Raw genomic sequence first — 21,291 nt, 5'->3', positions numbered from 1 at the left:
CTTCAACTTCGGACGGAACACAAGAGGAGGAGGAGGAGGAGGGGGTTCTTATGCGACTGTAGGTGCAGTGAGTCAACTATGGGGGAAGAAATGCGAAGATGCCTTTGCGGAGAGATGCCGTGAATGGTAGGACTGGTACAGACCAACCCCTCGCCGACATGGCCTGTTTCCCCGTGCTGCTCTCTCGGAGCGCTTCCCCACGCCAACCTGGTGGACGGCCTTGTGATGGATCCCCACCCAATGATATCACCAGAAACCGCCGAACCGTCCCCAGAATACCATTCGGTAAGTTCCAGAAACCACAGAAATACAGCTAAGTCCCTTTTAGGCTTAGCTAAATGACCGCTTTGCGACCGAATTCTGCTGACTAATCTAACCCTGCCCCTCCAGTCCCTGTCTCGAAGAGTAGTGTCGCCAGGTTGGGTTTTAGCGCTCGGCCCATCATCGTTCAACTGATATCACTCACTCTCTTCTAGAATGCTGGCGGTCAGCAGCAGCTTGCTTCCTCCGGAATGAAATGGCCTAGCATCTCGAGTTTGATATTTTCTTTCAAGGCTCTACCTTTTACAGCCTACAGCTCCTTCAGTCTCCGCTGACACCGGCACCGCGCTCCTGCAGGAACAAGGATGGTGATTTTCGTGGATTATGCAGAAGATGATCACGCTGCCTTTGCTTCGCAGAAGAACCTAGAGGCAAAGCGTTTGCTCTCAGCGGATATTGCAGTGCTTGGTCCCCCAGAAAACACCAGAATGCCGGTCCCGCTATCGGCCGACTGTGCTGCTGAAAGTGGGACTAAGTCCAGAAGTGCCGAGGACTGGAGTACTTCCGAAGCAAGGGAAGAAAGAGAAAAAGCTCTGGACTCCGTCGGCTCAAAGTTTTCTTTGGCTCTGAGCTGCTATCCGTATGCAAATCGTGCATTTGTTTGATAACAATCCTCGTGTCAGATATTAACCTCGGAGTTTTCTTTTCTTTTCGCAGGATAGTAAAGCAGATCGCTCGCTGTGTGGATTTGAATACCCTACATGCCTTGTCCAGAACATGTCGTCAGTTTCGCGAGATATTGCTCGCTTCTCGGGGTCTATTGATTCGCGAAACGCTGCGTTGCCGCTATGACTCACTTGGAGAAAGGAACGACGCTCAGAAAACTTCTCAGCAGCAGTTCGGGTTTACAAAAATATGCCCCTGCGCGAGGGATATGGTGGCTCATTGCCAGAGATGTTCCTCCGTAGTCTGCAGAGCATGTGTGCCCAAGTTTATATCTACTGCTGGATCAGGCCACTGACTGCTTGGTAGAATTGCGCCATGAAACCACCTACCATTACGATATTAAAGAATCGCCTTCGTCGACTTTGTTCTACATGTCTAGAGGCGCCTCTACAGTCGTTAATAGATCATAACACCTGCCTTGGTTCCCCTTTCTGTTCCTGCAGCAACGAAGTCTGGTTCTGCCGGCCCTGCGGGCAGGTCTTGCACAGTGATGACACCGCATACAGGCGTGTGTTCTCGTGGCGGACACGATATAGCACATACCTGGGCGGCGGCCTTGGTACAGGCATTGGCGACACTTGTCTGGGCGTACAGTGCGGAAGAGAGGATAAATGCCTCGCGGCAGAAGAAATTGAGGTCGAAGTAGACTGCGAAGTCGATGACTGGGGGGCAGAGCATTCAGAGCATCCGAGTCCTCACCCCGGCGAAGGCCATTCCGCAGAGGATGAGGGTCCCGGATATTTGAGGCAAGAGATAATGGGAGTGGGCGGCGTAGTGAAACAAAAGGTGAAGAAGAGAGTCAAGGTCGGTGCGAGTGTCGATGAGCACGACGATGAGCGTGAATCGTCAGCGTACTTGAAGAAGGAATGCTCGGGAGCCGTCAGGAGCTGGTGTGGATGGTGCTCGCGGGTGGTGCCGAGCAGGACGGAGCTCACGGCTGAGATACCATCAGTTGCCATCCCCACTCCTCCGTCCAAAGTTGGCACGACGCAACGACCTGTATTGAATCATGCTGTTGGTGGTATGGTTGGCAACATCCCTCTTTCGTTTGACCGCTCGGATAAAAAGCAGTGCAGACATGCGGTCCCTCGTAATACACGCACACACACATTCAATAAAGGTACGCGTTCATAGACCATAACCAATACCCACGAATCGAGGTTAGGTAGCACATACGTACATAATTTATATACAGCCTCATGTGGGCTGAATTTCTTGTGGATTCATGTTGGCTGTGGACAAGGCTGCTTTTCCCCACTTCAACAACACTCTTTTTGCTGCTCGGAAGGCTGTTCCGGATGCCACATGTTCGACAAGTGTATTCATTTGCTGTACGACCTAACAGCAAGAAAATAAAGAGAATTATCCAAGTGTAATAAATAATTGGTTTCTAGGATACCCCTGTGATCACCGTAGTCTGCATGTTGGTTAGGGCTGAACTCTCCCCATCATTCCCTCTTTTTTTTTTCCCCCACACCCTGTTCCTCTTAATGTCGGACAAACTAGTTCTGGAAACATTGACCGGACAAATAGGATTAGAATAGAACTATCTCCATACGTACATGTATGTGCATATTCAGGATGTGGTGTAGGCGGGGTTTTTTTGCCCACGGATCTGTCTAATGATGTGTGGGTGTTACAATGGTTATGGCCTTGCATCTTGGCTCTGCAGGACACAATGTCTGGCAAGAAAAGTTCTACATACAATGGAATGGGGCTGCATGCGCCCTGTAGTCTTACTTATGCTTTTTTTTTTTTTTTCGGAGATGGATTGGAGTAATGTGATGCGTCTCATAAAGACAGCTGCAGCATGACAAGGATCGGTGAAGTTGTGAATTGTTGTCAATGCAGAAGCAATATCACCTGCCCGTGAGAGGAGGAAAGGAAAGGAAAGGGATTGGGATGCTGTGGACATGTTTAACATGCTTGGACCGGAGTGTTCCATGATAACAGAAGACATGCAGGCATGTATGCAGCTGTCTACATGCATGAGTGTTTCTAGCAATACTTGTTTTGTTATGTATCTTGGGAGGTCGCGTTGCCTATCAGATTGCACAGCAACAACACAAATAATAGGCCCAAAAGGGGAAATGTGAGCATTTTCGCTTAACATCCCGCTTTCTTCTCTGGCACAAACACACACTACCCACCCTTACTTATCTATGACATCGTCTGTTTGTTTGGCTTGATATCTGTTTTGTATTAGTTGCGGAGGCTGTTTGTCGCCATGGCGGCAGAAAATGTGCCTCCAATTGAGCTCCTGAACATGCCCAATGAGTTGTTGTACCAGATCGCCGAGAACGTTGAGAGAGACTGTGACCTCAACTCATTCCTGCAAACTTGCCGAGAACTCCATGAACTCCTGAACCCGCAGCTGTACCGTCGTCACGCGAAATCCAGCAACCACCCCGCCATCTGGTGGGCTTTGGACAAGGGAAACGTCGAAACTGTAAAGCTCGCGCTCGACTATGGCAGCAACGTGGACTATGTTCGCCAGGTCAGCATGTTCATCAAGGAAATTCTCTGTCAGGGAGGGATCTTCCCCCGGGACATGGAATATGCGCGGAGGAATCTGGAAAGGCGCGGTCGGACCATGGAAATTATCGGGTTGATATTTGAACACTGCGTGCGCGCCGATGCCTATGCGAACAAACATAGACACACCACCATCGAGAGCGCCGTGATGGGTAACGACACTGACTCGGCTAAGGTTCTCCTCGAGAACGGTGAACGCATTCCTGCGGTGGGGAGCGTCTATGGGAACTTGGCGCATACCCTGATCCAGTGGCCGGGAGAACGCGTCAACCTCTCCATGCTCGACCTGCTCTTCAAACATGGCCTCCATGCAAACGTGAAAAACGCCAGCGGAATGACGGCTCTCCACATGCTAGTTGAACAGCGCACCAAACAGGGCTTGGAGGACGTAGCGCGGATGTTGCTTCGTTACGGCATGGACATCGACGCCAGAGCCAACAACGGAAAGACCGCTTTGGAAGTTTCTGTTGAAGGCGGCTCAGACACCATCGGTGAACATCGTCCGTACTATTACAACGAGAAAGTCGTCAGGTTGCTGTTGGAAAACGGGGCAGACACCTCCAGAATCGCATCGCCGGAGTCTGGACCGCTTCGCGACTTGGTCGATAAAATTTTCAAGGAAACTGGTCGAACCTTCGAGTTCCGCACTTGAATAATGGCGTTAATTTGGGCTCTGGCGATGAGCTCAACCTGGCAACTTTTTCTTCAAGCCGCAACTCGGCAGAAAGGCTTTTCGAAGAGCAGTTACACGATGCGATCTGGTATCAGTGACGGAGGGGATGTGCTTGCATGAGAGCAGTCCACGACAGCGAAAGGTGTATCTAGCTAAGCACACTGGTTAATCACGCTGAGCTGTAGTTAGTTCGCTGAACTTCCGGAAACTGGAATGCAGATTTTAGTTACTCACATCGCGCCGTTGTCCCTTTGTGCTTTGACTGTAGATCATGGTCGTATCGGTCCATAACCCCCTTCTCTGTTAAAGACAAGGCCCCCAAAATCCCATCTGCTCTGTACTAGTTACCCAAAATCAACAACAATTCCACATCAAAACAAAAAAAATCATCTTTCGCAGCAAAAGTCTGCTTCTCGCCACCAGATCCTGTAAATCCCGCGCAGTCACACCCCGTTCGACAACAAGCCATTCGCAAGACTCTCCCCCCAAAAATTCAGTACGTCAACGCCCACTCCATCCATCCAACTGCACCTTTCCAAAAACAGTCCTGCCTTTTCTTCTTCTTCTTCTCCCCCCCCTGCATGGGCAATCCCAATATCTCAACCTGTTCCCCCGCGAAACCTGCTCGCCCAAATAGAGCAAGAAAAGACGAAGATCACCGTCCCCTCATTTCTCTCGCAAGACAGGAAAGACTTAGTACAACACAATACCCCGTGGTCCAGGTGGCTCAGCATTTCCGACTCGTTTCCTTTCAAAGGTCCAATTGAAAGTGGACGATGCGATCCCTGCTTGGTTCCAGGTTGGCGTGCGGTGTTCTTATGTCGCATTTTGCTCCGCAACATTACCTACAGGAAACCTAACTTATCCATCCAGGGTAGGTCATCTTTTTTTTAAAAAAAAGGGGGTGGGAGGGATGGATGGCGGGTTGTTTCGCATAAAACCAACATCTTGCAGGGCGAGAGCTAAGCCTTGGTGGTTGGGTTTCTAGTTGATAATCCCTTTTCTTTTTTTTCCCCCTTCCCAGGGCTGGCCGATAATGAGTTAAGTACACAGGAGTACGAAAGCGATATTAATGGACATATTATCATTACCCTGTTAAGTTGAGATTGAAACGCTCTCCCATCCCTTGACCGACAGTTTTCGCGTGTCAGGCGGCTGTCTCAGGCGACGTTTGGGCGGTCAAGGCGGGAAACGAAACGAGGGATGAGCAAGTCTTGGCGATATTAACTCCCCTAATCGAGTTAATTGACCAATTAACTCCCTAACTTAACCTGGTTTAACACGACTTAACTCCACAAAAGGTTTGTGTTTTAGCCTTCCGGGGAAAAGTCGAAATGTTAAGCGGGAGTGGCTTTGTTTCTTAATTTAGAAATTAACTCGCATTTTTCTCGGGAGCCCGGAACCCGGCGCTGGTTCGGGATTTTTGTATGGAGAATGTATGTGCGTATGTAGGTACGGAGTGTGGAAGTCTCAGAACATCCGATATGCTGTCTTCGAGTCTGTTGTGTAGCGTGGGACGAGACAAAAGTGAACGTCTGTCATCTATTTCAGATAATTTTAGTCAAATTTATTTATTATTTTCCCTTCATATTTTCTTATTGCAAGTTTGGAAGTTAAGTTTCAGATCGACTGAGAAAAAAAAAAAAAAAAAATAAAGCAAATTAGCCTGTTCCAGAGTATGCATGTCCGTCAAAACACATTCAAGACTCCCACATATGGGATGTGCGTATGGACATACAAGCCTAATGCATGCAGGTCGCTTGACGTGCCGTAGACTTGCCCGTGAAGACTCGACGGGTATTGACCACGTCGTCCAATCAAAGTCAGGAGATCCAGGCGATCCCGCTTCTTCGCTGCAGACCCTGTTGTGGCAGTGAGCATGAAGAATGGGGGTAACTAAAACCCCCTCTAGGCTAGAAGCCACTGCTTAGTCAAAACAAGCGTTCTATATATTCTCGACAGACCGTCACAGCAACCCCTTGTCAACACCCCCCTGGGGAGGGGGGAAGATCCATTTAGGAAATATGTAGGCGGAGCCGTTCTCTTGGTATCGGGGAATGGGGAAACTGGCAAGGGGGCTATGTTAAGGTGATCGGGACTGAAGGGTGATGAGCTTCTTTTTATCTCCGCACCCCTGTCACCGTGAATCCTGACTAGTGAGTGTTTACCAACAGACGAAGAGACTAACTGACTCGCTACCGCCGGGGGGGTGAACCCTGAAGAATATGATGCAATGAGGTATACACAGTCGAACTGGCGTTGCACGACCGCTTCCCAGAAACGAACTGTTAAGAATTGAGATAGCGACTGGGTGACGGTCGGGGCTGGAATCGGTTGGATACTTCGTTAGTGGTCTCAGCGGAAGAACAAAAGCGCATTGATCCATCTGTGTGCGGATGTGTGTTTCATGAAGTAGTTAGATTGAACAGTGTTAGAGCCGAGGATCTGAGTCAGGACCCCACGAGAAGAGAAGGGAAATGACGCCTCGGAGAAAGCGATCGGGAGCAACACGGCATTACGGACCCTGATGGAGAGGTGGTGGTCGGGGGGGAGGGCGCAATACAGACATACAGACAGACATGAGAGACAGATAGATAATTACACAGAAGAGGCTTGCAGAAGGCATGGATCAGAGGTTGGCCCCTTTATGGAGATGTGCCCTTGGCTCGGCAGCTTGACGGTGACGATGGAGCGTGGAAGCATGCGGGTGATCGCCGAGCTGGCGTTGGAGCGAGAGCCATGACTTAGTTTAGCAGAGGAGAGTTAACTCGCCGCTACGTATTTGCTCCGCATCTCCGGACGAGAAGGGGAGTGTCTGTTCTCGTCCGCATGAACAACTAATAACTCGCCACTCCAGGGCCGAAGCGAGATGAAATTGTAACTGTCTACATTTGATCACATTGGAGTGATCGAGTCGGAGGCGTGTTGGGTGTTGGCAGCGGGATGGCCGCGTGTAGCAGTGGCAGCTGACCCTCACCCTCACCGTCACTGCGGGCATCGTCGTCGCGAGGATCTCCAGGGTCTAATTCCGCATTCCCCCAAGGAAAAGGTGAGCGGCGAGCGGTGAGTGGTGAGTGGTGAGTGGTGAGTGGTGAGTGGTGAGTGGTGAGTGGTGAGTGGTGAGTGGTGAGTGGTGAGCGGAGGAGTTGGGAAGAGGGGGAGAGAGAAGGGGGAGGGACGAGAGCCTCTTCCTTTCCCCCATGCAAACTCCGTTACCCGGGAACCTCATTACGCTAAAATTTCCCCCAGGGGAAAGGGAACGGCCACCCACCTATTTTTAGGAAATCCAGCTTAGCCTAAACGGGGTAGGCGGGACTTGGCTGTAACCCCTGGGCGTGTTCCAGATTTAGCAGGAAACACTCCGCACGCACATTTGGGGTTTTACTGAGGTAACTGGGCAGTGGGCGGCGGGCAAGGCAGGCAGGGCCCGGCGCTTAGTCGACTGTCAAACACGCGCCGAAACGGAAGTCGCACAGGAAGCACACTTCGTACTTTCTTGCACCACCCCACACACCAAGCCCCTTGGAGTGAGTGCTTCCTGCCGTAGAAGAATGCATCGAACATTCTTGGAAAGGCGAAGAAGGTGCGATCCCGCCCGCCGGCGCAGTCACACAGTCCGAAGAGAGAAGGGATGTGTTTTGTGTGTGGTTGACTGGCAGCGCGCACAGTCGGTGCGGATGGCAATCGCTGCAGCGGTTCCTGGTAGGCTCGCAGACGCTGGAATACATACTCCGGTAACTGGGTGGTTAGTTACTGGTTTGGTTACTACTGTAGAATATCATCGAATGAAGCCGCCAGCAAGCCGACATCAGCGACTCGTGATTGCGGTTGACTGCAGACAACTCGTTCGCTCAGCCCCAATGAAATAACTAGTTAATATGGGAGTTAGCAAGAACGGGATTACCGGGGGTTGTGATGGTGGGCATATCGTTCTAAAAACAATGCGTTTGGAGTTTACTGGAAAGAGAACACTCAAAACGACAGACAAGACAGGCAGAATACGGAGAGTGAGCGTGTGTACAGTACATTGAGTGGAGAGTGAGCGTGTGTGTACAGTACAGAGTACATTGAGTGTAGTTCGTAGTAGACATCCACAACAGACCCATGTCTGGTAGCGCGGCGCGATTTAGGTTTTGTTTCAAGTCCGGCTCGCAGAACACGTTGAGGCCCAGCGTGGGACGAGCGAACCCTGGGGCTCCCGCTGTAGCTTCAACATGGAGGAGAGGAAGGCCGGAAACAAGAGGTACAGTACGTACCATGGCTCTTGTCAACCCAAGGCCGGTAACTGGGGGAACTTTGTAGGGAACTAGGGAACTAGGGGGAAGCCACTCAGCCTCTGGCCTGCGGCTTCGACAGGGGGCTTGCCTGCTGGCGTCCGGCCGGCGGATCTCCAATGGGCTGGCGAGCTGCCTCTTTGCTTTTTCGGCTGTTGACTCTTGTTTTTTCTATTTTTGCATCTTTCCGTGCCAGCTGCTGCTTGCCCGCCGCGGCCTCTCTCTGTCGCTGCTGCTCGCTGCTGCACCGCTCGACCTGCTTCGACTCGCTCTCCATATTAATACTGTTTAACTTCCCATGGCTGGCCTCCACCCAACTGCTTCTTCGTCCCGCTGCCCCTCCTCCTCCTCCTCCTCCTCCTCCTTCTCCTTGCTGCCGTCGCCGCCGCCGCTGCTGCTGCTGCCGCTGTTCCTCCCTGCCGGTCAGCTTAGCTCCAAGCAACCACACCGATTCACTCTCTCTCCCCAACGCCCTCCGTGAACAATGGCTGCTACCTCCCAGGCTACCGCTACCAGCTGCGCCCAGGCCAGTTGGGACGCCAGGACCATCGCTCACTCCGCCTCCGCGATCCCACCGCTGCTCGACTTCCACATGTCTCCCTCCATCGCTCCCTTCACTCGCCCGCAGCCACTCCCCTTAGACCATCACTGGGCCGCAAATCCACAACCACCACCACCACCACCGCCCTCTACCAACACCGCATCCACTACCGCCAACAGCCTGCCCAAGGACGTCGCGCTCACCCTGCGACGCGAGAAGGAGTTGCTCGAGGCGTCCGTCCCCATCACATACACTCCCGCCACCCACAGAATAAGCAAGGCCAAGAAGGGGAAACGAGTCCACCTCTGCCAATTCCCAGGCTGCAAGAAGGTAAGCCAGATCCTGTTCTCATTTCGTCGCGTGTGATTTTTTTTTTAAAAAAAAAAAATGAGAGAAATTAAAAGAATTGTCACTGAGACTTTTTTTTCTTCCTCTTTTGCAGATTTTCACCAGAGCTGAACATAGACGGTATGTCCTTTTTTTTTTTTTTTTTTTGTGCCCCCCTCCCGCCTCAGATCCCAGGGGCTAATGATCTCTTGTAGGCGTCACGAATTGAACCACAACCCCCAGGCGTCATTCGTGTGCTCGGTGGAAGGCTGCGGAAAAGGATTCCATCGCCATGATCTGCTCACACGCCATATGGAGAAACAGTGAGTTTATTACTTTTAAATTCTTTTTCCCTTTGTTTTGATCGCGCAATAATTGACGGCAATTTTTCTTTTTTTTTTAATAATAATAGCTCGAGTGACTCGCAAGCACGGAATCGTAAGCCATCTCCCGTCCAGCGCAGGAAGAGCAGCCAGGCGTCTGTTGTCTCCGACAAACCCGCTTCCATCCCCGTCCCTCTCCCAGACCACGGATTGACCCCCATTCCTCGGGCTCTCCCAATAACTACTACAACAACTGCAACAACTGCTACCTCCTCACTTGCCCCGCCTCCCTCTACGCTTCCGCACGGTTACGGAGGGGAATTTACAGCCCCCTTTTGGGGCCAAACCGGAAAGCCGCTGGACAAGAGTCATACGGTGCCCCAGACCCCATACGCCCACGTTGACGATGTAGTCCCGTTCTCATCCCCCGCCAGCTCGCGCTCGTCGTCGAACAGCAGTCCATTCCCCATCTCTTCTCAGTTCTCCGTAATCGAGCAATTCCCAGAGGCCGTTTTCTCCCAGCAACTCACAACCTCCCCCACGCCGATGACATCCTACCCTGAGTGGACTCCCCTCGAGGCAGCCGTCACTCTGCCTCCGCAGATGTTGCCTACCACCCAGTTCGGAGGTGACATCCCCCAGACAGTAGGTGAACCTTCCCTTATCTATTGGACATCCAACCGGAAGGTTGTTGACCCTGGCCCAGCCGTACCAGTACCCCTCTCCAACCTGGATGGAGTCGAATGGTTTGCTCTACGACGCGAACTTACTTCCACCCCCGGAGTCCTTTCAGGCAATGATGGACTGGCAATAATCGACCTCTCAAAATGGCAGGATTGTTTCGAGTCTTACTGGCAGTACTTTCACCCGTTGTTCCCAATCGTGCATCGGTCGTCTTTCTTCTCCACAAAGCCGAGTCCCCTGATGGCTGGGGCCATGGTTGCTATTGGTTCGCAGTACGATCGTCGTCCAAACTCGCAGGAATATTCTTTGGCATTACTAGAGGCCTGCCAAAAGATCTTGTCAAAGGTGGGGTTCCCTCTCTGGCCCTGCACTCGAAAGTTTTCACTTCTGTAGACTGACAGCTTCTGTAGCGAGGTCCCATTACCAGCCGTTCGCGAATATCTGATATCCAGGCAGTCTTCTTACTTGAAATTCTGTCCAAGTACCGGTCGCGAAAAGCGGATGTGAAGGTTTCTCATCGATTGAGAACTCTATATGGCAGTGTAAGTGCTAATTGCCTAGAAAGTTTTTATTTGGATCTCCTTTTCCCTGACTCTTTATTTTTCTTTTTTTGACATTTTGCAGTTTATTCAGGACAGCCATTGGGCTTCTCAGAACCCGCTTGCCGCCTACCAGAGCCTATCTCAGAAGCCAAGCACAGACGACATCAGAAAAGCACATAAATTCTGGGTTGAGCACGAGACACGAAGAAGAGTCCTGCAAGCAGCTTTCATCCTCGAGGTGCAACAGTCGCTTTTATTCCAGCAGCCATTGGCCACATTCCTCCAGTCAACCTTGGATCCCACTATGAGAGAATATCGAGTCTCTCCAAAGGTCGACCTCCCATTCCCCTGCAGCTCTGAGCTTTGGGAAAGCAGCGACATTGAGCAGTGGGCTCAGTCTGCGAAGAAGTATGACCCGCTAGTCTCTTCCAGCGCAAGGGAACGCATCATCAAGTCTGTCGACGGCTCTGGAATCGATCTCGATCCATTTCAAGCTAGTCTCATTTTTAGCCAGAGTTTACCCAATACGAGCGACCTAGAAGATAAAATGAATATATTCATCGAGAAGGTCGCAGGCAAAGCCAGCTCGGATGATGCTTGCAACCCTCGAGCGTCTTATATCCGGTTCATGCACCATGCACTCCTTGCCGCCAAGCACGCACCGCTCCAGGCGCTTTTGACCGTCAGCGGAGAATCCTGGCTTTTCAACCGCAAGGTTTCTGAAACCGAGTTCCAAACTGCAAAGGAACGGGTGCACGCTTGGGTTTCAAACGCTGCAGAAGCGAAAACGGCACTGTGGCATGCCATGCACGTTCTGCGATGCACAATCGGACCAACGGATCTAAATAAATCGGAAGTCCCGATTCAGGAACAGCGTCGAGCGAGTATGGATCTGCACTTTTCGACCCCAGTTCAAAAGACATTTCTGAACTCGCGACATTCCACCCCAGGCGTTTCTCCTACTTCTCAAAAGCGCAAAGTTAGCGCCAAAGATGCCTTGCTTGGCAACCCTACGACGACCCTCCAGCAGCCATCAGCTTCTCCCCTCACGATGCTCCAGTCCAATTGGATACTATACTTTTGCTCGTTGATCTGTTGGGCATACGAAAACCGCACGACAGCATCCCCTTTCCAAATTACGACCAATCCTTCGCTTTCTACTCCAGTTTCACCAATACCCCCAATCTCTGTACATCAGTATATTACAACGTTCCTCTCCACCGCCTCTGCTCTCCGACAATTCCTCGACCAGCCAACGCCGCAAAATACCCTGGGTCATGACCTAACGTCAGTTATTGAACACATTCGTCTTATTATTTTTAGAAATGCACGAGGCATTCGGAACGATGGTGGACTTTTGAACGAAGCCGAGCGTGTTTTGATGAGATTGATTGAGCAGCAGCAACAGCGAGCGAAGCAGCATTTGCATCATTTTCAGCGTCCGCATCCGCATCCGCGCCAGGTTCAGCATAATCAGAGTCATCAACAGCATCAGGCAGCATGGGAGTTTGTTGATTCGGGATTTTGATCACTATTTTTTGCTTTTTTTGAGGACTTTTATTTGGCATATTGGAGTCTTTATGAGGGAATAGAGACATGATTAGATGAGTTTGATTTCTATTGCTCTTCGTTTCCCGCCCTTTTTTTTTTTTTTTTTCCTGCTTCTCGCGACATCTCCGGGATATACATGTCTTGTTTGTCTACTTCTGATTTCCTTTTTTCGATTTGCATGATAATATTTGATCCTTTCCCCAGATTTTGTTTACTTACATCTTGTTTTTTTTTATTTTTTTTAAATCTTGAGAATCCCCCTGTTTTCTTTTTTCGCTTCTGCTTTTGATTAAACTACCTTCATGTAATCTGATATGTGAGATAATGTCTTATGCATAATGATTTTTTTTCTTTTCTACTCGATGTGACAATAGATTTCATTTTGTTGTGGTCTCTGTGTTGTCTCTCCTCTTTTGGCATATATATCTTTCTCCTCCCATTTTATACCCCCTTTACTTGTCTCAATGAATCTCTTAAAACAGGGGTTGAGGACCTCTTTAAGCATATCAGAGATACTTGGAATATTTTCAACTTCAGTATGTTTTATGATTACCTCCTGTTCCAGGAAAAAGAAAATAAAAAAAAAAGGACGTTGGAAAGTAGATTCCTCAAATATGTAAAATGCCTTTGGTTTTGGATACACCCAGTACATAATGCACATCTACAGTAATTAATCCGAAAAACATAGGAATCTCGACTCTGCAAAGGTCTGGAATATGGCCCAAAAAAAAAAAAAAAGGTCACACGCCACCTCCCAGCATGCATATTTCTAATTATGCAAACGAAAAAAGAAAGGCACCTGCGATGATGACCACACCCCCACTGCACCAACGAAAAATCTCAGGTCTAGAGCAGTTATCCCCGCTTATTTGAACTGATCCTCCGTCACGCCCTTACCCATGGCACTAGTGCTGCTAACACCACCAGTGACCATTTTCAACAGCTCATCAACATAGTTTGCCCCGCTCCATTTCTGATGCGTCACGACGTCAACCTTGTTCTCCATCTCCGGCTCCTGCACCAACTCGCCATACGCCCGCATCCCCTGCTTGGCGTACGCCTTGGCGAACTGGTCCGAGATGAGCGCGGTGGTGTGCAGGCCCGCCAGCGTGATGAACTGCCAGCAGTACCCCAGCTCGCCCAGGCGGCGAATGTACGTCTCCTGCTCGTCGCGCGGCATCGCCGCTTTCCAGTTGAACGAGGGGGAGAGATTGTACGCGAGCTTCTGCTGCGGCCAGACGGCGTGCACGCCCTCGGCGAATTCTTTGGCCTGTGCGTAGTCTGGCAGCTTGCTCTCCATCCAGATGAGGTCGGCGAAGGGAGCGAACGCCACAGCGCGGTTGATCGCGCACTGGCACCCGCCTTGGTACCGGTAGTACCCCTCGCGCGTGCGTGGAGCGTCCCAGTCCCAGAAGATGTCGGTGCCGAGGATCTGACGCGCGATGGCGCGTGCTTCTTTGTTGCTCTTGCCCTTGATTTCGCGCAGGAAAGCGTCGATGGCGGCTTGCTTGTTGGCGGCGGAGGAGGCCTTGATCTGGTCGATGACGGCGTCTTCGAAGCGCTTGAGACCGGCCTTGGCGGTCCAGCTGTCCTCAATGGCTTGGAGCTCGGCACCGTTCTTTCCGGCGCGCTCGGCGGCGATCATGAGGTCGTTCAAGGGTTCGAGGTTCGGGTTCGTGGAGCCTACGACGAAAGCGTGGTCGCGCGGGTCGATGGTGGAAGTGATGAGGGTCGCGGCCTCGGAATCAGTTCTGGCAATGGCAAGAAGGTCGGTTCCTTTGGGGATATCAGCATTGTCTTCGTGATTGGCAGGTGTGATGCGAGATGAGCTACTTACCCATGATATCAGCCTGGGCGCGGATGGCAACCAATCGGTTAATATGCTCGCTGATGGGCACCAAAACTTTGCCAGCCATGTGTCCACACTTCTTCGTTCCGGGAGCTTGGTCCTCAATATGGATACCAGCGGCACCCCTCTCGATGAAGAGCTTTGTCAACTTCATGACGGCAGTCAAACCACCGTGGCCGGTGTCAGCATCGGCGATGATAGGAGCAAGGTAATCGATATTGGCAAGAGAGGCGCGTTTCTCTTTGGGGTTGCGGAGTCTTTCTTCACGTTGTTTTCTGTCGTGGAAGAGCTGAGCCATCCATAGTTGGTTGACCTTGTTTGGCACAGTGTTCTATGACTCTTATTGTCAGCACTGGCTCGCGCAAAATACTCTATATGGCCTGTGGACTCACCATTGGGTAATCAGCCAAATCTGGTGATGGCTCATCGGTGGAGGAGGCGGTGGACGAGCTTTGCCATCCAGAGACGTAGACGGTGTCCAAGTACTTGACCATCTGGGTGACCATGGTAGGATCCAGACAGCCATAGGTGAAGCTCGCGGTTTTTGTCTAGGATTCACACCCAACTCGTCAGCCAAACGATCATCCGCACAGGTGTCATCGAGATGTCTCCCGAGAGGGCATTTCTACCTTGAACTTCTCTTCCACGAGCTTCCATAGCTTTTTGCTCTGCACGTTTGAAGGATATTCAATCTTCAGGTTTCCTCGCTTAGCGACAATCTGCTCAGCTGTGAATGGCCGCTTGGTATACCGCCATCTCGAATCCTTCCACCACTGTTTGACGGCCTCAACCTCCTCCCAGTACTTTTGCTCCTCCTGCTCGACTGACAACGACATTGTGATGAGATTCTATGTGGGTAGATTAAAAAAAAAAAAGGGATTTCAATTGAGAGAAAACAACAGAGGCAACGACCACGGGGTCACTTTTAAATTCTTCCTGTATTCCGAGGTACAGGGCTCATTGACGACGTCACTGCAAATGGAAAACGAACGGAGAGAAGTTTCCGCCAATAGAAGCTCCGAGTAAAATAGAAACGGTTGGAGAAGGTGTTTGCTTCACCAGACACGGGGACAAGGACGTGTACAGCAAGAATGCAGCTGGGAGAAGAAGAGATATCAAGCCACAACGGAAACGAGCCAGAGATGCGTAGATATAGCCTCGAGGAATCCGTCCGCATGAGTCAACGGTTGTTCTCCAGGAAAAAAATCATGCGCGCCTGCGGACGGTTCCCCCGAGGCAAAAAACGCACTAACTTGGCATAACCTTAATTGCTTTTCGTTTTGCCATAAGGGAAAAGGGAAAAAGAGAAACAAGGAGCTCGAGAGATGTCGCACGGCGGCAAGCGTCCGAACTGGGCCGGGATTATGAACCACCATTGGAGAAAAGGTCCCGAAACAGGGCTCCAGATTAATTATCCTGCGAATCAGGAACCTCCCAGGGCTGGAAGGAGAAAGCTTACATATGGAGTGTCCAGCTCACGCTTTCGGGGTGCCATACAGTACTAATTTTTCTTTTTTGGGTTCTGGTTCTGGAGAATGGCCGGTCATGATTTGTGTGGTTGCTGGCGCAGACGGATCCTCGGTCCAATGGAGCATGGCGAACCGGTGGGCTCCAAAGCTTGCGAATTTGCAGGTAGGTTTCTCCGACATGCACTGGGGATTTAAGGCCAGAGCACGCCGTCCAAGCCAGATGCAGAGAAAATGCGCTCTGGATCCTTCCGAGGGCCTTCGCTTGATGTCCGAGAGGCAGCGTGGACGGACGACGGACGACGGACGACTGACGACGTTGGACGAGCAGCGGCGGCGTGACTGGCGAGCGCCCAAGCGGGTTTAGCGCGGGACAGCCGCCGTACGGTAAAATTACCCCGGAGAGCATCCGAGTGCAAACAGTGCAAACGCATGTGAAGCCAACTGCTCACATGACATCACGAGTCGTCGCTGAAGCTCGAGGCCGAACTGCTCGACCTGCTTGACCGGCGGAATCTGCCCGAGTCCGAGACGCAGGGCAGGCGGCCGTTGCTCTCGAAACGGCATGCTGCGATACCTCGGCTTGCTGCTGTGCCTTGTCTTTCATTAACATCTTCTGGACTGATGAAGCAAGATTTGTCCATCATTCCAGGGAGAACTGTCTCACCCCGTAGGGCTCGATCCCCGGGACCGCCCTGCGACACGGGGTAGATCCGATGCAAGCTTCCAATGTTGACACCCCCTATGGCGTGTGCTTTGTCATGCATCCAGCAATCGTGCACCTTGCTAGTCAAAACAACCTCAACGGAGACGAAAATATTACCGGATTGGATATGGGAACAGCAAACATACTAGCGCTCCAGGAGGTATTCCAGACTCCGTGGAGTTGAGGTTCGGGGTCAATCCCCCCCGAGGATATCCCAACCAGCAAAACCGAGGGAGGAGCTTCCGTTACTATACCTATACATTTGATATACCAACAGCTGATGGCTACTAATGGCAGCCGGAGCCCATTTCTCAATGTCATTCTGCTATAGAAGGCAGCGCATTCCTTCGAGCCTGGCTTCGAACTTCAATGGCTCAATCACTGGCCCGGCCATCTGAGAGTCTAAACGTGTCATCATGTCCAATCATATAAATGTTTGCAACATGTAACCATTATCGCCCTCCTCTAGACCAGCTCTTCTATCGGTCCCTGCTCGGTGTGGGTTTGGTCTCTGAGTTTCCAGTCACTGGAATGCAAAAATGCATATCGCAAAGTTTTACCGCATGATTAAGGAAGCATTCTGTGAATATAACTATGCACCATAGCAATTCATATTCGCTGCTTCTGGGCGGAAAACAAAAGGCTTGCTGAAGGTGGCAGAGTCGTTGGCGATAAGTTAGGGGTTGCAGGTGTGTTGGAAGGACGTCGAACTGGAGCGGTTCTTGACGTTGACCTATTTTCCTTCATTCCTGCTCCCGCCTTTTCTTTTATTTCAACTCAGCTCTTGAATGAATTTGCTTTGATGGTCGCAAATGCCCTCTTGGATTTGTGGTCGAGCCGAGATCTAGCGGCTTGCCTAATTATTACTCCTAGGAAGTTCAACCCCTGCAGCAATACCTCGCCTCTGCAGATTTTGTGGCATAGTTAACTAAACCTTAGCTGTCAATGTTCCAGAAGATCACCCATGCCTCCGGTCCTCTCGGCCACCTACCTTGGCTAAGGTGGACAATTGACGAGCCAATTTGCCAAACTCATCCCTTCCCGACTCGAAGCCGGCAAGTAAAGGAGACCGAATGCGTTAACATGTTTTGCTTAATTTCAGGCTCGAACGGTGAACGGAAGGCCACTTCAGGGATGTTTCGCGGCCGCTGTACGCCTCCGATTCACCAATACTACCACGTCCATGCACCCACCCAACAATAAGCCAATCTCTTTTCGTGTAAGCGGCTTCATCTGATCCTCGCAATATCTCTTGATCTGTGGATATCACGGGTGTCTCAGCCTTGTAGCCTGATTTGAGAACTTTTCCAGTACCTGGAAGTTTAGACGCCCTCCCCCAGGTGATCGCAGGGGCAGCTGCTTTCAAAACATCCCGCGATTTAGCATTCTATGGAAGGTTTGAAGCGGTCGATTGTGATGTTGAAGGATCGCTATAAGAGATCATTGGGCTGCTGGTTTATTTATCTAGTAAGGAGATTTAGCACGGGTTTCGGAGGTCAGAAGGAAATGTGCATTGGAATGGAAGCCTACAGGCACACTCGAAGGGGATCAACCTTCGAAGTACAAAGCGATGAAGATATTCTTTTATCGTTCTTCTCTTCTCTATCCCCTCATTGTTCTTAGTCCCTAGCTAGGCTGCTTTTATCTATTTCTTCGAGAGAGATCTCCTCCTTGCCCGTAGCGGCTTTTTCTTTTTTTCTGTGTAAAAGCTACCAGGCCTTCCTTTTGATCCCTTGCGACATGATTGCCGGGTTGGGCCTGTTTAGTGCTCTTCCTCGCGATCCCATCAATAAGCTCGATAGGCGCGTCGATTCCATTCCTACCAACCTTAGGCTCTCCGCTGACCTTCTCATTTTACCTGGGCTGCTAAGTATCCCCGCTTCAACCCTCATTGCACGAAGCTTTTGAGGTGCTGATTCCGGCTATCTGAACCCCACTCATATCACTAATGCCCCAAGATTTAACGACGGTGAAGATACACAATGGGCTGCAAGAATTGAGACATTTAATTAATAACTGATTTAAGCAAAAAAAATTGGCCAGCACATTGAATTGACTCGTTGCTGCTTGGCCAGCGAGTTTTTTTCAGAGAAAAAGAAGCAAGGTGAAGCAAATACAACAGTGCATAGGAAACACAAACAACCGAAAAAACCACTGCAGGTTCCCTGTAATGGTCTCAAAGTATCGTTCAAATACAGTTGTCATTTTCACATGGTGTGTCACAATCTCCACCATCACTTAGCCTAAGTATATGAAGCAGTGACAATTTTGAGCCTGGGCAATGTTTGCGGCTGCACTGTCCTGCCCTGCATACTCCGTGGGTACACTTGAGGGGGAAAAAGGATTAGCAATCTGATATGTGTTGACTACACATGAATATTACTCACCACATTGCCACATGCTCCACAGTTTTGTGAATCAGAATTGAGATCTTTGCAGCCAGTAGGGCATCGACTCTGACCAGCAGGACAGGCTGGTTGGCACGATCTACCCACACAGGATGATCCCTGAGGGCACTGTCAAGCCATGTATGCTTAGCAAAGCCTCTATATCAAGAAACAGAAAGGTAAGAATGATAACTCACCACATTGCCACATATTCCACAGTTTTGTGGATCAGAATCGAGATTTTTGCAGCCAGTAGGGCATGGACTCTGACCAGGAGGACAGAGTGGTTGGCACACTCCACCTACACAGGATCCCTGAGCACACTATTGGGTCATGCATGCTTAGCAAAATCTTTGTGTTAATAAACTGAAAATAAGGATGATAACTCACCACAGTGCCACACGCTCCACAGTTTTGTTCATCAGTATTGAGATCTTTGCAGCCAGCAGGGCATGTACTCTGACCAGGAGGACAGGCTGCTCGGCACATTCCACCCACACAGGATGATCCCTGAGAACACTATTGGGCCATGCATGCTTAGCAAAATCTTTGTGTTAATAAACTGAAAATAAGGATGATAACTCACTGGAGTGTCACATCTTCCACAGTGTTGTGGATCAGAATTGAGATCTTTGCAGCCAGAAGGGCATGTACTCCGACCAGCAGGACAGGCTGGTTGGCACACTCCACCCACACAGGATGATCCCTGAGAACACTATTGGGTCATGCATGCTTAGCAAAATTTTTGTGTTAATAAACTGAAAATAAGGATGATAACTCACTGGAGTGTCACATCTTCCACAGTGTTGTGGATGAGTATCAGTATCACGACACCGTTCGTCACATAGCTCCTGGGACTCTGATTCCTTGAAAGGACCACAGGTATAGCAAGGGCCCCTGCCCTGGGCAGCTGGAGCAGTGCAGATCCTTCCAGGATTATCAAAATTATCGGCACACCATTGCGCACAGATTCGGTTGCCAGGGTCTTGCTCCTGGGGAACAGCAGAAGCACCTGTATCAGATTAGTATCGCATAATGAACAAAATGGAGTTGGGAGTATATATTTCAGACTTACAGAGCGCAAGAAGGCTAACGATGAGAAGTTTGACCATTGTGAAAATGTTGCTGTGGGTCACTCCTATTGATGTAGAGCTATTAGAATGACACTTGGGACGAGGAGAAAAGGACTCTGGGTAGGCCTTCCCTTTTATGCTGTCGATGAGCGCCGCACAGAGAGGGACAATTTATAGAGAGGGAACAAAGTTGTGTCGATTTGCTTCATTTTCGAGATGCAAATGTGGTCGCATAATTTCCTCCCTGCAACACACATGGCATCATAAACATCAAATTCCAGGCTGTCCGATGCCGCGCTTTCAAGCCATTCATGGCCGATCAAGCCGACTTTGATCCATAGATCGTTGGCTGGAATGCGGGATCGAGAAATTGACATTCACTCTATTGAAGATATACAGCTCTGGAACCTGCGCCGCCGAGATTTGTCTGCATGGAGAGCAGCGATAACAGTCATAGATTCGTCAATAGAGTTGATGATCAGTCCTCTACTCCAATAGCATCGTACCACCCCTCCCGCCCTCAAGGTCCTTTCTTGGTTTGATGCCTGGGTTTCCTCGAAGTGCCGCTGTAGCGGGGAAACCCATCGATATAACGGGGAAGTTATGTCGAACATACCGTATATTGATAGTCAACATGTCTTCTGTTACATTCCCCTTCTCCATTCGCGCCTCCTTCTCCTCAGCGACTCGAGACCGCAACACTCGATGTACGCATATAGGAACTGTGTAGTTCCCTGCCGTCAACAAGCTCTATGGGTCATTTTATTCGTTCGAATTCTAGCAGGAAGCTATTTTGCTATGCTCAATGTGGGACCGATTGCATTGCATTTTCTCGATCTCCTGCCGACGAATCTCGTTGCCCGCATACTCCATGCCAGGAGAGCTCTTCGCCTTCGTGCCTGGCAGATCTGGCTCCTAATGACGCATACATGTCTGAATTTTTCCTTCTTCAATGCCACAATCTAGTTATCTTTGAGTGAGAAACTGGTTGGGCCCAGTGCGCTTGGTGTGGAAAATGCGACCTGTCCGCCTCGGATATATTTAGGGTTCGGGAGAGCAGCGGAGATCCCGCAACTTAGCGATTTGATCGGCACAGCTTAACCAGTGACCTTGTGTCTGCAAAGCCTCAAAACTTTACCATCTTCTTTGGATTCCACATCGTGAAGCTGGAGAGACCATCATGAGCGGGCAGTGGTTAGCCTTTGTGAGAGCGCCACAAAGGAACTGTCCACGAATAAGTATCATATTTTTTGTGGTGGCGGAAATGAGATGCCCCTGTCTCCTCCATACAAGGGCGGCTATGGCGTTCGCTAACGGATACGATCATGCGAAAGGTCAGTCCAGGCGCGGGAAGGCGTGACGGAAGAGATCTC

General features: G+C 50.3%; 6 protein-coding genes across 6 annotated transcripts; 3 read left to right on the top strand and 3 right to left on the bottom strand.

Moving 5' to 3' along the window:
* The first annotated feature begins 452 nt into the window (after nucleotides 1–452).
* CIMG_01984 (uncharacterized protein) lies at nucleotides 453–2,381 on the top strand. The gene is made up of 3 exons (XM_001248212.2): nucleotides 453–901; nucleotides 979–1,237; nucleotides 1,294–2,381. Exons 1-3 carry the CDS (start codon nucleotides 627–629, stop codon nucleotides 2,119–2,121), a joined length of 1,362 nt encoding a protein of 453 aa, XP_001248213.2. The 5' UTR covers nucleotides 453–626; the 3' UTR covers nucleotides 2,122–2,381.
* Nucleotides 2,382–2,796: 415 nt separating this feature from the next.
* Nucleotides 2,797–4,174, top strand: CIMG_01985 (uncharacterized protein; the record flags this gene model as incomplete). The annotated part of the gene is made up of 1 exon (XM_001248213.2): nucleotides 2,797–4,174. The coding sequence occupies exon 1, from the start codon at nucleotides 3,215–3,217 to the stop codon at nucleotides 4,172–4,174; it is 960 nt and encodes a 319-aa protein (XP_001248214.1). The 5' UTR covers nucleotides 2,797–3,214.
* A 2,906-nt stretch (nucleotides 4,175–7,080) lies between these two features.
* Nucleotides 7,081–8,454, bottom strand: CIMG_12735 (uncharacterized protein; the record flags this gene model as incomplete). The annotated part of the gene is made up of 5 exons (XM_004445672.1): nucleotides 7,081–7,217; nucleotides 7,467–7,491; nucleotides 7,688–7,933; nucleotides 8,036–8,064; nucleotides 8,298–8,454. The coding sequence occupies 5 exons, from the start codon at nucleotides 8,452–8,454 to the stop codon at nucleotides 7,081–7,083; spliced, it is 594 nt and encodes a 197-aa protein (XP_004445729.1).
* A 499-nt stretch (nucleotides 8,455–8,953) lies between these two features.
* Nucleotides 8,954–13,040, top strand: CIMG_01987 (uncharacterized protein; the record flags this gene model as incomplete). Its single annotated transcript, XM_001248215.2, has 6 exons — nucleotides 8,954–9,340; nucleotides 9,453–9,478; nucleotides 9,553–9,660; nucleotides 9,756–10,689; nucleotides 10,755–10,886; nucleotides 10,969–13,040. 6 exons carry the CDS (start codon nucleotides 8,954–8,956, stop codon nucleotides 12,412–12,414), a joined length of 3,033 nt encoding a protein of 1,010 aa, XP_001248216.2. The 3' UTR covers nucleotides 12,415–13,040.
* CIMG_01988 (isocitrate lyase) lies at nucleotides 13,009–15,783 on the bottom strand. Its single transcript, XM_001248216.2, has 4 exons — nucleotides 14,916–15,783; nucleotides 14,679–14,834; nucleotides 14,275–14,617; nucleotides 13,009–14,213 (listed from the first exon to the last, which is right to left on the bottom strand). The coding sequence occupies exons 1-4, from the start codon at nucleotides 15,120–15,122 to the stop codon at nucleotides 13,303–13,305; spliced, it is 1,617 nt and encodes a 538-aa protein (XP_001248217.1). The 5' UTR covers nucleotides 15,123–15,783; the 3' UTR covers nucleotides 13,009–13,302.
* Nucleotides 15,784–18,532: 2,749 nt separating this feature from the next.
* Nucleotides 18,533–20,775, bottom strand: CIMG_10851 (uncharacterized protein). Its single transcript, XM_001248219.2, has 7 exons — nucleotides 19,921–20,775; nucleotides 19,628–19,857; nucleotides 19,432–19,560; nucleotides 19,236–19,364; nucleotides 19,043–19,168; nucleotides 18,846–18,974; nucleotides 18,533–18,784 (listed from the first exon to the last, which is right to left on the bottom strand). The coding sequence occupies exons 1-7, from the start codon at nucleotides 19,955–19,957 to the stop codon at nucleotides 18,647–18,649; spliced, it is 918 nt and encodes a 305-aa protein (XP_001248220.2). The 5' UTR covers nucleotides 19,958–20,775; the 3' UTR covers nucleotides 18,533–18,646.
* Nucleotides 20,776–21,291: the final 516 nt, after the last annotated feature.

The sequence above is a fragment of the Coccidioides immitis genome (assembly GCF_000149335.2).
Source record: "Coccidioides immitis RS genomic scaffold supercont3.1, whole genome shotgun sequence".
Taxonomy (NCBI): domain Eukaryota; kingdom Fungi; phylum Ascomycota; class Eurotiomycetes; order Onygenales; family Onygenaceae; genus Coccidioides; species Coccidioides immitis.
This window is presented reverse-complemented; position numbering and strand designations above follow the sequence as displayed.